Below are 18,348 nucleotides of genomic sequence, written 5' to 3'. Positions count from 1 at the left end.
TTTAAAAGCATTTATCCTCGTATAACCTCCATTCACTATTACATATCTTAGGTGCTTCATCAGAAATGACAGCTCATTGGGTTGTATTATCTCTCGATGCATAAAACGTTTTTGGTAGACTAGAATGGTAATTTCTCTGGTCTGTCTTGAAACATACATTGCATTCGGAAAAAGTATTCAGACCCCTTGACTTTTACGTTACAGCCTTATTGTAACGGTTTTCTAGGTGTGGTGAAGGAGAGTCGGACCAAACTGCAGCGTGTAGATTGCGATCCATGTTTAATGAACAAAAACGTAACACGAATCTAAAATACAAACACTACAAAACCAAGAATGTAACGAAAACCGAAACAGCCTATACTAGTGAAAACTAACACAGACAGGAAGAGGGAAACTAAGGACAATCACCCACAAAACAACCAAAAAATATGGCTGCCTAAATATGGTTCCCAATCAGAGACAACGATAAACACCTGCCTCTGATTGAGAACCACTCCAGACAGCCATAGACTTTGCTAGATCACCCCACTAGCTACAATCCCACTATATACCAAAACCCCAAGACGAGACACACCACAATACAAAAACCCCATGCCACACCCTGGCCTGACCCAATACATAAAGATACACACAAAATACTTCGACCAGGGCGTGACACTTATTCTAAAATGGATGAGAAAAAAATCCCCTCATCAATCTACACACAATACCACATAATGATAAAGCAAAAACAGGTTTTTAGAAATGTTAGCAAATTTGACATGCAGTTGATAGTGCGTGTCAGAGCAAAAACCAAGCCATGAAGTCAAAGGAATTGTCTGTAGAGCTCTGAGACAGGATTGTGTTGAGGCACAGATCTGGGGAAGAGTACCAAAAAATGTCTGCAGCATTATTAAAGGTCCCCAAGAACACAGTGACCTCCATCATTTCTAAATGGAATAAGTTTGGAACCACCAAGATTATGTACAGTATGTGTGCCATTCAGAGCGTGAATGGGCAACACAAAATATTTAAATGAATGGGGTAAGGTAGTAAGTGCCAGGTGCACTGGTTTGAGTGCGTCAAGAACTGCAACGCTGCTGGGTTTTTAACTCAACAGTTTCCAGTGTGTATCAAGAATGGTCCACCACCCAAAGGACATCCAGCCAACTTGACACAACTGTGGGAAGCATTGCAGTCAACATGGGCCAGCATCCCAATGGAACACTTTTGAAACCTTTAGAGTCAATGCCCTGACGAATTGAGTCAGTTCTAATGTTTTGTACACTCAGTGTGTGTGCGTGCAAATATATAAATATACAGTTGAAGTCAGATATTTACATACACTTAGAGTCATTAAAACTCCAACATGATTTGCACTTTTCGCACCAAAGTACATTCATCTCTAGGAGACAGAACGGTCTCCTTCCGGAGCGGTATGACAGCTGCGTAGTTCCATGGTGTTGATACTTGCGTAATATTGTTTGTACAGATGAACATGGTACCTTCAGGCGTTTGGAAATTGCTCCCAAGCAAAGATGCACTGAGTTTGAAGGTAGGCCTTGAAATACATCCACAGGTACACCTCCAATTGACTCAAATTATGTCAATTAACCTATCAGAGGCTTCTAAAGCTTTGACATTATTTTCTGGAATTGTACAAGCTGTTTAAAGGCACAGTCAACTTTGTGTATGTTAACTTATGACCCACTGGAATAGTGATATAGTGAATTATAAGTGAAATAATCTGTCTGCAAACAATTGTTCTAAAAATTACTTGTTTCATGCACAAAGTAGATGTCCTAACCGACTTGCCAAAACTATAGTTTGTTAACAATTCATTTTGGGAGTGGTTGAAAAACGAGTTTTAATGACTCCAAGCTAAGTGTATGTAAACTTCCAACATCTACTGTGTATGTTTAAATATATATATATTACACTGAGCATAGACCCCTTCCTTTTGCCCTCAGAACAGTCTCATTTCATTGTAGCATGGACTCTACAAGGTGTTGTAAGCGTTACACACGGATGCTGGCCCATGTTGACTCCAATGCTTCCCACAGTTGTGTCAAGTTGGCTGGATTTCCTAAAGTTATTCAGCCAGACAGCTCCCACTCCCAATGGACTCTAATCCAACCTACCTAGACTAGAATGGAGACATGGAGTCTCCAGAATTCCCCACCTCTCTATAAGTGGGTCGGGAGAAAGTAGTCTTTTGCTGCTACATCTAGAGCGGCTGAGGTCGAGTAGAGGGGGAGGCTGGTTGAAAAGAAAGGGGCTATAGGCCCTATTACACATTATAGAGCAGCCAGGCCAGTTACAATATAAATGGAAGCCCCTTTTGTATTACAGATTTCTCATGGTTATTAGAGGCATGAATTTTTTCTCTCTCTTACATAAGTACTTCCACACAACTTAGCTGGACAATTGTGCTCAGCTCTGCACTACTGAACTATTCACTGTGCCACTCCCAGCTCTGAAACTACGTGTTGACTGATGTGTGTGTTGTGGTTATTTACTGAGCCGCAGCGGCAGTTGTGTTAATGAGACATTGTTTACAGGCTGCTGTGTGGAGAGAGATAGAGACAGACTGTCAGGCTTTAGGAAGGGAAAAGGATATCCCCATATCTCGTACACACTCCACGCTCGCTTAACAGTCACTTGCACTCCACAAATATGAATGATCACACTATCTCAAATATATCTAAACACTCCATGCAAGTACTCTGAACACATTTGGGACACGCACAGTGGCCATGTCGAAATGTGGCTTGCCTGCTACTTACTTCAGCTGCATAATGTGTAATGACAAAGCAAAAATATGTTGATGTGTTAGGGGGATCTGTAAGATATGGCATTTGTTGTTGTATTTGCATTGTGAAGGTGTTTTATGGGATCACTGTTGATTGATTGATTCTCCCTGTGTGGAGGGTGGATTTACTAAATCATGATTGATTGATCCTGCGGATTCGATGCCCGATGACATCCAAAAAAGTCCTCCCTTACTTTCAGAGTAGGAGTTTATCCCCCCACTACCACCATTCATATATATATATATATACACAGTGGGGCAAAAAAGTATTTAGTCAGGCACCAATTGTGCAAGTTATCCCACTTAAAAAGATGAGAGAGGCCTGTAATTTCCATCATAGATACACTTATGACAGACAAAATGAAAGAAAAAAAAATCACATTGTAGGATTTTTAATGAATTTATTTGCAAATTATGGTGGAAGTAAGTATTTGGTCAATAACAAAAGTTTATCTCAATACTTTGTTATATACCATTTGTTGGCAATGACAGCGGTCAAACGTTTTCTGCAAGTCTTCACAAGGTTGTCACGCACTGTTGCTGGTATTTTGGCCCATTCCTCCATGCAGTGATGTTTTGGGGCTGTTGCTGGGCAACACTGACTTTCAACTCCTGAGATCTGGAGACTGGCTAGGCCACTCCAGGACCTTGAAATGCTTCTTACGAAGCCACTCTTTTGTTGCCTGGGAAGTGTGTTTGGGATCATTGTCATGCTGAAAGACCCAGCCACGTTTCATCTTCAATGCTTTTGCTGATGGAAGGAGTTTTTCACTCAAAATCTCACGATACATGGCCCCATTCATTCGTTCCTTTACACGGATCAGTCGTCCTGGTCCCTTTGCAGAAAAACAGTCTCAAAGCATGATGTATCCACCCCCATGCTTCACAGTAGGTATGGTGTTCTTTGGATGCAACTCAGCATTCTTTGTCCTCCAAACACGACGAGTTGAGTTTTTACCAAAAAGTTATATTTTGGTTTCATCTGACCATATGACATTCTCACAATCTTCTTCTGGATCATCCAAATGCTCTCTAGCAAACTTCAGACGGGCCTGGACATGTACTGGCTTAAGCAGGGGGACACGCCTGGCACTGCAGGTTTTGAGTCCCTGGTGGCATGGTGTGTTACTGATGGTAGGCTTTGTTACTTTGGTCCCAGCTCTCTGCAGGTCATTCACTAGGTCCCCCCGTGTGGTTCTGGGATTTTTGCTCACCGTTCTTGTGATCATTTTGACCCCATGGGGTGAGATCCTGCATGGAGCCCCAGATCGAGGGAGATTATCTGTCACGTTCTTTCAAAATAGAACCCAGAAGCAGAACAGGACAAGGAGAGTAGGAAGAAGGTGAGTATTTATTTACGAGTGAATGTGAATGGGTAGATATATCCAGGTGGCGTAGCGGGCAGCGGTGGTGAGTTGATGGGAGTAAATAGGTGGATGCAATGGGGTAGCGGAATCCTCCGACGACCAGGCGGGAATGGGGTAAATGATCCGGGTGAGTAACTGAAGACAGAACAAACGGAGGTAAGTTTAAGGCAAGCAATACGTAAAAAACAACAAAACAAATTCTATCCAACTTGAGGCTGATACTATGGCACAACATATTGTTCATGGCTAACGATCCGGCAGGGAATGGATGTCAGGTCCGGGCTTATGAAGAGGAGAGATGATGATCAGGACCAGGTGTGCAGATAGCTGATGGGATACAGGTGCGGGTAATCAGAACTCCCAACTGGCTACATTGCCCGGCAACCAGACAGGGTGCGTTCCAGGACGCCAAAAAAAACACTCCAGGACAGAACACAGGCAAAAAACAGACTCAGGAAACGGGATTCGTGACAGTATCAGTGGTCTTGTATGTCTTCCATGTCCTAATAATTGCTCCCACAGTTGATTTCTTCAAAACAAGCTGCTTACCTATTGCAGATTCAGTCTTCCCAGCCTGGTGCAGGTCCACAATTTTGTTTCTGGTGTCCTTTGACAGCTCTTTGGTCTTGGCCATAGTGGAGTTTGGAGTGTGACTGTTTGAGGTTGTGGATAGGTGTCTTTTATACTGATAACAAGTTCAAACAGGTGCCATTAACCTGTTGCGACGAGCAATCCCGTATCCGGGAGCGTAATTATAGCCTCAAGCTCATTACCAAAACGCAATGTTAACTTTTCATGAAAATCGCAAATGAAATAAATATATTGGCTCACAAGCTTAGCCTTTTGTTAACAACACTGTCATCTCAGATTTAAAAAAATGCTTTTCAACCATAGCTACACAAGCATTTGTGTAAGAGTATTGATAGCTAGCATATCATTAAGCCTAGCATTCAGCAGGCAATATTTTTACAAAAACAAGAAAAGCATTCAAATAAAATAATTTACCTTTGAAGAACTTCGGATGTTTTCAATGAGGAGACTCTCAGTTAGATAGCAAATGTTCAGTTTTTCCCAAAATATTATTTGTGTAGGAGAAATCGCTCCGTTTTGTTCATCACGTTTGGCTAAGAAAAAACTCAGAAAATTCAGTCATTACAACTTTTTTCCAAATTAACTCCATAATATCGACAGAAACATGGCAAACGTTGTTTAGAATCAATCCTTAAGGTGTTTTTCACATATCTATTCGATGATAAGTCACTCGTGGCAGTTTGGTTTCTCCTCTGTTCAAAATGGAACAATGCACGCACCTGGAGATTACGCAATAGTTTCGACGGAGGACACCGAGCGGACACCTGGTAAATGTAGTCTCTTATGGTCAATTTTCCAATGATATGCCTACAAATACGTCACAATGCTGCAAACACCTTGGGGAAAAGACAGAAAGTGTAGGCTCATTCCTTGCGCATTCACAGCCATATAAGGAGACATTGGAACACAGCGCCTCAAAATTCTGGCTCACTTCCTGTATGAAATTTAATCTTGGTTTTGCCTGTAGCATTAGTTCTGTGGCACTCACAGACAATATCTTTGCAGTTCTGGAAACGTCAGAGTGTTTTCTTTCCAAATCTGCCAATTATATGCATAGTCGAGCATCTTTTCGTGACAAAATATCTTGTTTAAAACGGGAACGTTTTTCATCCAAAAATGAAATACTGCCCCCAGAGGTTCAAGAGGTTAATACAGGTAACGAGTGGAGGACAGAGGAGCCTCTTAAAGAATAAGTTACAGGTCTGTGAGAGCCAGAAATCTTGCTTGTTTGTAGGTGACCAAATACTTATTTTACACCATAATTTGCAAATAAATTCATTAAAAATCATACAATGTGATTTTTTCCCCCTCATCTTGTCTGTCATAGTTGAAGTGTACCTATGATGAAAACTATAGGCCTCTCTCATATTTTTAAGTGGGAGAACTTGCACAATGGGTGGCTGACTAAATACTTTTTTATGTATGTGTGTGTATATATATATATATATATATATATATATATATATATATATATATATATATAATATAAAACTAATATTTCCATCCCTCTCTCAATAGGTGACAGGCACCTTAATCCAGTGAGACAGATGTGTCATCAGTACTACTGATGCATGCTTGCCTTCCTGCAAGAGGACACGAGGGAGGGATGTAGGACTTAAAGAGAGAGGGAGTACGCACATGTTTGTGTGTGTGTGTGTGTGTGTGTGTGTGTGTGTGTGTGTGTGTGTGTGTGTGTGTGTGTGTGTGTGTGTGTGTGTGTGTGTGTGTGTGTGTGTGTGTGTGTGTGTGTGTGTGTGTGTGTGTGTGTGTGTGTGTGTGTGTGTGTTACCGAGAAAGAGAGAGAGTTTGGGAGAAGGAGAGAGAGACAGAGAGATATATAGTGAGATGCTGGCTGGGTAAGGTGGAGTGAGAGGCAGTGATGTCAGAGGATGTAGACAAAGGCAGCCAGTAAGCTTCTTTTACCTGTGTTATTCTGTTGTGTTCACTGGGCAATGAACCTTGGCCTCACAGCACACCCAAACGACCACTGATAGTGTGTGTGCGTGCATGTGTGTTGTTGGGTTTCCTGGACAATTGTCCTTGGCCTCCTGCATACCCCTGTAGTACAACTGATATGGGCTGAGTAGCATACATAGAAACACACACCCTCTGGTGGGAGGTGCAACACAGCAGACAGACAAAGAAAGCCACATATATATGTAGGGGTGTTCACATATACCCTTCTCCCCTATGTGGTCACTATCTACTGCTCCTGACCAGGAACCTATGCGTGTGTGTGTGGATGTGTCTGTGCGTGCTTGTGTGGGTTTCTTTGTTTCTATTGTATTTGGGAGTTTGGATATATTTACCTATGTTTCAGTGTAAGATATAATTCCAATGAATAAACATGTTTTACAAGTTTGCTGACAAACTCCTTTGCATCGACAGGGGAGTGTTTGTGTTTATTCCTACAGTGGCTAGGAATGCAGGTGGGATGGGTGTGGCTTAGTGAATGACCATAAAAGCAGCGCTCCCCGATTTGAATGTTCATTCGAAGTTATACATCCAACATATCATGTAAATAACCAACACCTGCATAGCAGATCATTGTTCTTATCACGGGTTATATATTTCTTATATTCAGCACCACCCTGACTTCAACATATGTGAAAATCGAGTGTTTCTACAGTACCAGTCAAAAGTTTGGACACACTTGCTCAATCAAGGGTTTTTATTTATTTTTACTATTTTCTACATTGTAGAATAGTAGTGAAGACATCAAAACCATATAGTAACCAAAAGTGTTCAACAAATTAAAATATATTTTAGATTTGAAATTCTTCAAAGTAGCCACCCTTTACCTTGATGACAACTTTGCACACTCTTGGCATTTTCTCAACCAGCTTCATGAGGTTGTCACCTGGAATGCATTTCAATTAACAGGTGTGCCTTGTTAGAAGGTAATTTGTGGAATTTATTTTCTTCTTAATACATTTGAGCCAATCAGTTGTGTTGTGACAAGGTAGGTGTGGTATACAGAGAAGCCCTATTTGGTAAAATACAAGGTCTATATTAATGCAAGAACAGCTCAACTAAGCAAATAGAAATGACAGTCCATCATTACTTTAAGACATGAAGGTCAGTCAATGTGGAAAATTTCAAGAACTTTGAACATTTCTTCAAGTGCAGTAGCAAAAACCATCAAGCGCTATGATGATCCTACAGAATGGCGCTGACAGAGATGTCATGTCCTTAGGAAACCCTTAGTAATTTGCTTTATTATGTATTACTTTTTGCATTGTTAGCCCGGAAAACCTCAAGTGTTATTACATACAGACGGGAAGAACTATTGGATATAAAAGCGACGTCAAATTAACAACATTACAACCAGGAATATGACTTTCACGAAGCAGATCCTTTGTTTGGACCTCCACCCTGGACATGGGATCTTATCCCAGAGGCCGACCCAAAACAACGCGGTCACCGCAGGAGCGGCCTACTGGTCAGACTTAGAAGGCGAGCACACCATCCACCGCTTCCGAGCATATTACTCGCCAGACAACAAGGTGGATGAAATTAGGGCATGAGTTGCCTTCCAGAGAGACATGAGAGATTGTAGCATTCTCTGTTTCACAGAAACATCGCTCACTCTGGATATGTTGTCAGAGTCAGTACAGCCACCCGGTTTCTTCATGCATCGTGATGACAGAAACAAATCTCTCAGGTAAGAATAAGGGCGGGGGTGTATGCCTGATGATTAACGACTCATGGTGTAAACATAACAACATACAGGAACTCAAGTCCTCTTGTTCACCTAGACCTAGAATTCTTTACAATCAAATGCCCACCGCATTATCTACCAAGAGAGTTCTCTTCAATTATAGTCACAGCTGTGTAAATCCCGCCCAAGCAGATACCTAGACGACCCTGAAAAAACTTCACTGGACTCTATGTAAACTGGAAACCATATATCCTGAGGCTGCATTTATTGTAGCTGGGTATTTTAACAAAGCTAATCTGAGAACAAGCCTTCCTAAATTCTATCAGCATATTGAATGCGCGACACGAGCTGGTAGCATTCTGGACCATTGCTACTCTAAGTTCCACGATGCATACAAAGCTCTCCCCTGCCCTCCCTTTGGCAAATCTAACCATGACTCCATTTTGTTGCTACCAGTCTATAGACAGAATCTAAAACAGGAAACGCACTTGCTCAGGTCTAACCATTGCTGGTCTGACCAATCTTCAAGATTGCTTCAATCACATGGACTGGGCTATATTCCTGGTGGCCTCCGACAAGAACATTGACGTATACGCTGACACGGTGAGCGAGTTTATTAGCAAGTGCATCGGTGATGTTGAACCCACTCTGACTATTAAAACCATCCCTAACCATGAAACCCTGGATTGATGGCAGCATTCGCACAAAACTGAAAGCGCGAACCATCGCTTTTAATCATGACAAGGCAACTGGAAACATGACCGAATACAAATGCCAACTCATAATTGGTTAAAATCAAACAATGCACACCAATGATGTAATTGGAAACATGTTCTTCCTCTTATCTTTTTTACTACAAAACCTAAATGTGCAATTTTCACATACATTGAGTAAACAACACATTAAGAACACCTGTTCTTTCCATGACACACTGATGTATTGACTTTCCTTCCTGGGTGAGGATTAAAGAAAGTCTCCCACTCTCCCACCAGAGAGGAAGGGGGGATGACAGTTCTAGGATTTTAATGACCGGTCGTAAACTTCCTCTCTCATTCACTGCCGTATGGAGAAGTCCAAAATCCTTTGTGTGTAGAGAGAAACTCTGCCTCAAAACTTTAATATCAGAAGGTTGGATATTGAAACAATATGCCTAACTTAAATAATGTGGGAAATGGTTGGTGGGGCTCCAAACAACAATAATGTCAAATCAATTGTTTTGTGATATCATTAAAGATTGTATAACAGTAATTCTGCAAATGTATACATCCCAGTTATCAGATTTACATCTAAATGTTGTGGAACCTATATGATAAAATATGAAACGATTTGTGAGAAGCTGAAATGTGATTTTAGCCTTCTAAATGAGATAATTGTTTTCCATATAGACTTTTGCCAAGTCAGTAACCCCTCCCACGTGAGCACAGACATTGTGGCAACATGATGGAACCGCCCTCTAAGGTGAGGGCATTAAAGGACTCCTAACAAAATGTACATTTGGCCAGATAGCATGGAGCGGTGGCTACATGGCTGACAAATGGTTTAAAACTATAAGACCAGTACATTGCCGGGTTGTTACTGGCGTGTAAAATTGTTCAAAATGACTAAACCTGTATACGTGCAGCGTGAGCTGAATACGTGACAAATGGTCTAAAACTACAAGGCCCTCTTAAACTAGACAAGGACACCGAAGATGAGAAAAAAATAACATTCTAGAAGAAAAAGAAACACACACCTATTTAGGTGAGGTGCTGGCTAGCGGAGTAGAAAACTTGAAAATAAAAGAGAGCCGCACACTCTAGGAGCTCAGATGCAAAAATGTAATTACCAATGTTTCGACAGCCAAGCTGTCTTCATCAGGGTATAAAAAAGCAATTTCCATAGGCAGAGATGACAAAGACATACAAGCGTAAATATGCACATTGATTTTCTAAATCCGAATGAGCGGTTGTTAGGGTGCTAAATATCCATATTTATGATGAGCGTATTATTGAATTGTATACACAATCCTTTGTCTCTCCTTCTCCCGCTCTTTCTTTCCTCACCCCATTCATTGTGTAATAAGCTGTCATATCGGGTTCGTCCATTAGGGACTTTTCATTACATTATGTTGGTAATCAATTTAACCTATACTGTGTTGTTTAGTTGATAAGAAAATAATAAATAAGAAAATAAATTGACTACAACGTGTAAATAGGATAATTTGTTCAAGAAGTCAGTTTCGTCTAAAACGTAATGTTAAATGAGGGATAACATACTATGGGGAGTTGCACTCTCGCAACTTCGGTTGAAGGATCTACAATGGTACCTGACAAGGCCAATAAAATCCATGCCTCATACGAAGCCCTGCCTTCCACAGCTGATACGCGTGAGGCATGGACTCACTCCTTCAATTTAATACCACCCTTCACCAAGCCCAGGAACGGGCAGTGCGGGGCCAAACAGGTGTTGGACCTTGTTTCCCTGGTTCCAGGGAACAGTAGTTATAGTCATAATGACCCACAACAGACCACCCAGACCAAACCCTGCCTGATGCGGTGATCTGGGTATTGCGGACACGGCACTCTGCCAAGTTACTTTCCCCTGTCCCAGCTGTAAGCACACTTAGAGAAGTGACATCCAAGCCACACAAAAGTTTGTGGTGATGCCCAACTCGCCCCAGCACATATCTCCTATAGTCAACCCTTTAAACAACGCCCAAGATCCTGCCAGACCTCTGGTGGAGTGAGCACATACACAGCTAGGTAAACCTTGCTCCTGGTTGCTAAATGCCAGGGAGGGAGCGCCCTGCTTAGAGAGCGCCCTGCCGCTACTTGGATTAGCAGAACAGACAAATAGCTGGTCACATAACTGGATATCCCGGGTTCGTTCAATGTACTTGTGCAAAGCTCGTGCCGGAAACAGGGCAAAAACCTCTGTTGCTTTTCAGAAGCAAAGGAAGAGGTTGAAAGGGAAATAGCTCAAAAGCTAAGGACCTGTAGATATAGCCATGACTTTCGGAGCGAAGGCTACATTTGGACTCAATGTCACCTTAGTCGCCCAGGGCGAACTGAGTACAGGACGGGTGTATGGGTAACGCGTGGAGGTCCTCAACAAGTTTAGCCGAGGCCAAAGTAATGAGCAGGGATATTTTGTAGGAGAGGATCTTCAGATCCACTGACTTCAGAGGCTCAAAAGGGGCCACACCCAGCGTCTCCAAAAACATAGCCATGTCCCATGTTGGTGCAATAGGTTTAGATACCAGTCTGAGACCACATACACCTTTCAAGAACTGCACCACTAGGGGATGTGACTCAGGTGTGGTTCTGTCAATTCCCACATTCCCTCACAAAGCACTGAAAATGAACAAGCCCCTTCTCTTGGCACCAGAGCTCAAACGCTTATACACATACAGCCCTCTTGTGGAGGGCGCCCTTTGCAGACTGATTGGTAGCATTAACATTCAAAGGTAAACCCCTAGTCATCAGATTGTCCCTCTCAGTGGCCAGGCCCATAGGAATCAAATCTCCGGCCTCTCGTGCCAAACCTTTCCATGTGCCTGGGAAAACAGGTCCCTGCACAACTGGAGTTGCCATGGGTCTCCATCTAAAAGGCGAACCAAGACTGCCTGGGTCAACGGGAGCCACAATAATTAATGATAAGCCCTCCCGGCGCACCCTATCCAACATCGGCTGAATCAGAACCACTGGCAGAAACACATAAAGGAGGGTCCGAGGCCACTGGTGCACCAGAGCATCTGTTACCAGAGCCAGTTGATGCGTAAAGACCTACGTTGGCACTGCCAAACCGCTCCTATATCTGTGAAACCACCCAGGAGTGTATTCTCCACTCCTGAGGAAGGGGATCCCCTGCATATCAGATCTGCACCCGAGTTGAGGCAACCGGGAACATGCACCTCCCGAAGTCAGAGCAAATGTGCAAAGCAACAGGGAGCGAGCCAAATCTTTAGAATAGACAATAGACATAGAATGTCATTCTAGTTCTGGTAAGACAGCTGAAGTTGTACTCTATACACAACTTATTTTCATTTGCTAGGTGAAGTGTTAGCATGCTGTCTTTATAAGCACATCAATATTATATTTACATCAGAAAATGTTTTGTCTTTGTTACTTGAACACACCCATTGGATTTTTGTTAATACATGTATCTATACTCAAGCTGGGTGGCATTTGTACAATGTCCATATGTGCAGGTTGGCATTTATTGTATTGAGTCTTGCCATGGATGCAGAACTTAGGAAACAAAAATGTAAGGTTATGGTTAGGTTAGCAGTGTGGTTAAGGTTAGAGTTTAGGGTTACTGTTATGTTTAAAATGTCATATTTCATGTTCCAGCTAGTGACCTGTCTGCAGAACTGCCTCCAGTACATGAGTCATCTCATGAGTCATCTCAATGAATGCCAGCCTGCTCCACATGTAGCCTACTCCTGTTTGGATATTAGTAGTTATGGGATGTGTGCCCCGGGGAAGTTCTTACAGTAGACATAAGGAGAGATGAGAAAAACTAGCCAGTTAGATAATGTGTTGTAGGACAGCTGAGCTGACTGAAAACCGGGCATTCAACTAGCAGTTGATATATCTTCCACGGTAACGCGTCTTTACATGGCGTGATGAAACTTCAAGTTGCAAGCTATTTTTTGGTAGGTGTGAATAACGAGTGTCTCATGAAACACATTCCAGACAGTGGTTCTTGCTATCATGGTATAACTGTGCTTTGACAGATAAGTATCAGCTGGTTAGATAGGCTAGCCAGCTGCAGCTATACCCAAGTTATGCTAGCTAGCTGCTGTCAGGTTGGCTAAACACAAGGTCAGTGCAGGCTTTAGCCTACACATAGAACTGAATTAACAGATCAGGAAGGGAGAAGTCCTCATCTTCTAAACTTCTCTACATATCAAAGCTAGCTTAGCTTACCTCACTGTCACTACTCACAACTGCACTTGTTTGTTGTGATTAAATTGCAAAGACACACCCAAGAAACATCCACATCAAACTACACCCCCAAGACAACTCTCCTTTGCCTTCAGTCATGGCCACTAGCATTTCTTAATGAGCAAGCTGATAACCGAGGCCAAATCAGGAAGTTCAGCCCCCCTTTAAATGTGCAGAACAGTAATCTGTCTCCATCCATTGTTTATACATAGCCATCCACCTTTTAAATAACCCCTCAAACTATAGAAATATAACTTCATGCCAACCTGTGTGCCTGTCTTTCTCTGTGTTCCAGAACACTCCAGTGGGCACCTCAGTCTACCAGGTGAATGCCACAGACCCAGACCAAGGCACGGGGGGCAGTGTGCTCTTCTCTTTCCAGCCCCCCTCTTCCTTTTTCTCCATCGATGGAGCCCGTGGTACAGTCACTGTCACCAGGGCTCTGGATTATGAGACCACATCGGCCTACCAGCTCACCGTCAATGCCACGGTGAGGGGATACACAAAATACAAACAAACTTAAACATCGATTTTATGAAGTAACAAGCATAACCATCTTGTCTAATGTCTATTTTATTTTATTGTGGTTAGTGTAAATAAATACAATTCAACTGAGAATGGCATGGAAATGTTGGTATATTGTTGTGAAGTCAGGATTTTGTTCAGTAGGGCTAAGGTTTAAAAACTTTAAAAGAAAAGGAGCAAGTCCAGGTTTATGTCTGTTTTCTTCCCAATGAACATGACCCAGGGGTGACCATGCTTGTGTGTGTCTGTTCTCTCCCTCAGGACCAGGATAAGAAGCGCCCTCTGTCCAGTCTATCTAATTTAGCCATCACCATCACTGATGTTCAGGACATGGACCCCATCTTTACCAACTTACCCTACAGCACCAACATAGGGGAGGACGTCCCACCGGTCAGTAATGCTAAGTCTCACCCCCCTTTACATTTCTTCTCCATCTCCTCCTTCGCTTCCCCGTATGGAAAATACATTTCAATATATTTAACTACACCTAAAAATGTGTTTCAAATACATGTAGATACATTTGCATATTTGCTCAAATGCATGTAATGTCTGACAATATTTCAGAAATGCATAGCCATTACATCTAGTTTACAGGGTTGCAAAAGTAGTTCCTAATTCTTCTTCTTAAATTACTCTTTGCGTATTGATGAATAGAGAGAATTTTTTGTGCCACCAAGCCAACACTTTTGCAGTGATATAATTTAAATTGTGATGGTGTGTAAAATAATGACCTACGATTTCACCAAATGTTTACATTCTGTCATAAGAGCACATGTTCAATATAATACAAATCAAGTTTTCCTATCTAAAGAGGTTAAAAAAAACAAGACTATTAGTAAGTGCTCTCTTCAGCTTAATTAAGTAATGAAAAGGATTGAGTGTCAAAGTGTCGGTCTACGTCTTGTGCTTCGAGTGAGTGACATGTATGTACAGCTTTACAGTGGATGGTTAGTGGTGTTATGGTGCGTTCGTAATCAAGTGTAATTACTAGTTAAATCAGCCATGAATTACCTTATGGCGGGTGGAATGGAAGCTTGTGTGCAACAGGCAGGGTAAATGCAAGATTCACACATTTTTTTTAATTGTTAAAAAATGTATAGCCTGTCTATCGACGAGTAACAGGGTTGACGTGTTAGGCTCGACCCATTCAGTTTTTCATTCAGTTTTCTACTCTATTTTTTAAACATTTTCAAAAAGAGTAGAACCTGCTTTTACAGATTTTATCAAATTTTCAATGTTTCTTTGGAAGTAAATATTTAAAAAGGAATAGTTTCATCATATTAAAACGAGAGTTCAATTCAAGTAACAGGATGGAGCTTAAAATGAGGGAAATACGTAAATGAATCGCTAATCACATGAAATAAATAATAATCTTCAAAAATAACTGTCAAAGCAACACAATAACTAGGGCTTTACAATGATTGTGCAAACTTGGAGTATTTTAGGGGGTTATTGGGTTAAAATCTCCCTTGAACACACAGAGGTCCGTGTACGTGTGATTCATTTTTTGTGTTAAAAAGGAGGAATCAACAATGTGAAAAACAGATTGCTTGTTTTTTTGCATATGAAACCAAATAACTTGATATTTCGATTTTCACGTGCGTGAGGTTAAATGTGGAATGTCTGCACTGATCCTTAGCTCAGGGATCCCTCAGGGGTGCGTGCTCAGTCCCCTCCTGTAATCCCTGTTCACTCGTGACTGCACGGGCAGACACGACTCCAACACCATCATTAAGTTTGCCGATGACACAACAGTGGTACGCCTGATCACCAACAACGATGAGACAGCATATAGGGAGGTGGTCAGAGACCTGGCCATGTGATGCCAGGACAACAACATCTCCCTCTACATGACCAAGACTAAGGAGATGATTGTGAACTACAGGAAAAAGAGGACCGAGCACACCCCCATTCTCATCGATGGGGCTGTAGTGGAGCAGGTTGAGAGCTTCAGGTTACTTGGTGTCCACATCACCAACAAACTAACATGGTCCAAGCACACCAAGACAGTTGTGAAAAGGGCACGACAAAACCTATCCCCCCTCAGGAGACTGAAAATATTTGTCATGGGTTCTCAGATCCTCAAAAGGTTCTACAGCTGCATCATCGAGAGCATGACTGGTTGCATCACTGCCTGGTGTGGCAACTGCTCGGCCTCCGACAGCAAGGCACTAGAGAGTGTAGTACGTACGGCCCCAGGTGGTAAGGGTAGGTAACAACACATCCACCACACTGATCCATAACACGGGGGCCCCTCAGGGGTGCATCTTGACCTCTATACCAGGCGGTGTCAGAGGAAGGCCCTGAAAATTGTCAAAGACGCCAGCCACCCTAGTCATAGACTGTTTTCTCTGCTACCTCATGGATAGCTGTACCAGACCACTAAGTCTAGGTCCAAGAGGCTTCTAAACAGCTTCTACCCCCAAGCCATAAGACTTTTGAACACCTAATCAAATGGCTACCCAAACTACTTGCCCCCATCGTTATTTGTTTTCATATACAAAATCGAAATCATTATTTGTTTTCAAATACAAAACAATATTATTTATTTATTTTTAGTAAATGGTCTGTTTTGCTCCATTTTAACACAAAAAATTATTAACCACATGACATGGACCCACAGAGGTTGCACGGAGGGACATGTCAAAATGTTGGCTACTTTGGCAAGTGTTTATTCATATTGAAAATTATATTTATTGAATTCTCCATTTGGTCTATATTAAAGGGCACTTCATTTCATATAACAGGCTTTAAAATGCAATATTGGTGCATAATATCTACGTAATATATTAAAGGGATATCATTTTGCAAATGGCACTCATTTTGCGAAACGACCCGGTACACGTTAAGTTCTGCCCGTTGTTGATCTCGTCAAGCATGGAGTCACTACATAGACTCACTACGTGTCCGATAGTATATCATGTGTGTCGTGATTTTTGTATTCATTTAAACGCATTTAAATGTGTGTTAGTGCTTTTGGTATGGTTTTGGTATGTGTCAAGAACAATAAAAAAGCATTTTGACAAAATATATTGTAGCACGGTAGCATATTTTTGACTGTGATTGGAGAAAACTGAGGACGGATCAACAACATTGCAGTTACTCCACAATAGTAACCTAATTGACAGAGTGAAAAGAAGGAAGCCTGTACAGAATACAAATATTTCGAAATGTGCATCCAGTTTGCAACAAGGCACTAGTAGTATTGTAAAAATTTGTGGCAAAGCAAATAACTTTTTGTCATGAATACAAAGTGTTATGTTTAGAAGGAATTTTTAGGTTTTTGCTTTTGGTATGGTTTGGTATGTGTCAAGTACAATAAAAATAATTTTGACAAAAGATATTAGAAGACTATTAGAAGTGTAAGGGTTGTCGTCGGTGGAAGAAGGAGAGGACCAAAGTACAGCGTCGTTAGTGTTCATCTTTAAGAAACTGAACACTTAAAAAATACAAAACAACAAAGTGACAACCGAAACAGTTCTCTGGTGCAGACACACAAAGAATAAAAATAACCACCCACAAAACACAAAGGAAAACAGGCTACCTAAATATGGTTCTCAATCATGAACAACGATAGACAGCTGCCTCTGGCTAAGAACCGTATCAGGCCAAACGCAAAAATAGAAAATATAGAAAAACATAGACTGCCCACCCCAACTCACGCCCTGACCATACTAAATAAAGACAAAACAAAGGAATAAAGGTCAGAACGTGACAGCCCCCCCCAAAGGTGCGGACTCCGGCTGCAAAACCTGAACCTATTTGGGATTGTCTGGGTGGGCGTCTGTCCGCGGTGGCGGTTCTGGCGCGGGACGTGGACCCCACTTCACAACAATTTTTCTCCGCCACATTGGCCGCCTCCATGGTCTCTTACGAGCGACGACCCTCGCCGCCGCCCTCGGACTGGGGACCCTGGAAATGGGTCCCGAATGGACGGGAGACAGGAGGACAGGCGGGAGACTCCGGCAGCGGCGGACAGGCGGGAGACTCCGGCAGCTCCGGAGTGAAGGGCGATTCTGGCATCGCCTGGCTGACTGACGGCTCTGGCAGCTCCTGGCTGACCGACGGCTCTGGAGGCTCCTGGCTGGCTGGCGGCTCCTGGCTGACTGGTGGCTCTGGCGGCTCCTGGCTGACTGGCGGCTCAGGACAGCCTGGCAGCTCTGGTGGCTCAGGACAGACTTGCGGCTCTGGCGGCTCAGGACAGACTGGCGGCTCTGGTGGCTCAGGACAGACTGGCGGCTCTTGCGGCTCTGGACAGACTGGCTCAGGACAGACTGGCTGTTCTGGCGGCTCAGGACAGACTAGCGGCTCTGGCGGCTCAGGACAGACTGGCGGATCTGGCGGCTCAGGACAGACTGGCGGCTCTGGACAGACTGGCGGCTCAGGACAGACTGGCTGTTCTGGCGGCTCAGGACAGACTGGCGGCTCTGGCGGCTCAGGACAGACTGGCGGCTCTGGCGGCTCAGGACAGACTGGCGGCTCAGG

General features: G+C 42.7%; 1 protein-coding gene across 2 annotated transcripts in view; it reads left to right on the top strand.

The window, feature by feature from the left end:
- Nucleotides 1-18,348, top strand: part of LOC124048539 (cadherin-23-like) — a 548,925-nt gene that overhangs the window by 200,892 nt on the left and 329,685 nt on the right. For both annotated transcript variants that reach the window (XM_046369416.1, XM_046369417.1), the window contains exons 7-8: nt 13,634-13,828; nt 14,125-14,253. In XM_046369416.1, coding sequence (XP_046225372.1) covers nt 13,634-13,828; nt 14,125-14,253 — 324 coding nt within the window. The remainder of the gene's footprint in view (nt 1-13,633; nt 13,829-14,124; nt 14,254-18,348) is intronic.

Source organism: Oncorhynchus gorbuscha, linkage group LG11 (genome assembly GCF_021184085.1).
Source record: "Oncorhynchus gorbuscha isolate QuinsamMale2020 ecotype Even-year linkage group LG11, OgorEven_v1.0, whole genome shotgun sequence".
In the NCBI taxonomy this organism is placed as follows: Eukaryota; Metazoa; Chordata; class Actinopteri; order Salmoniformes; family Salmonidae; genus Oncorhynchus; species Oncorhynchus gorbuscha.
This window is presented reverse-complemented; position numbering and strand designations above follow the sequence as displayed.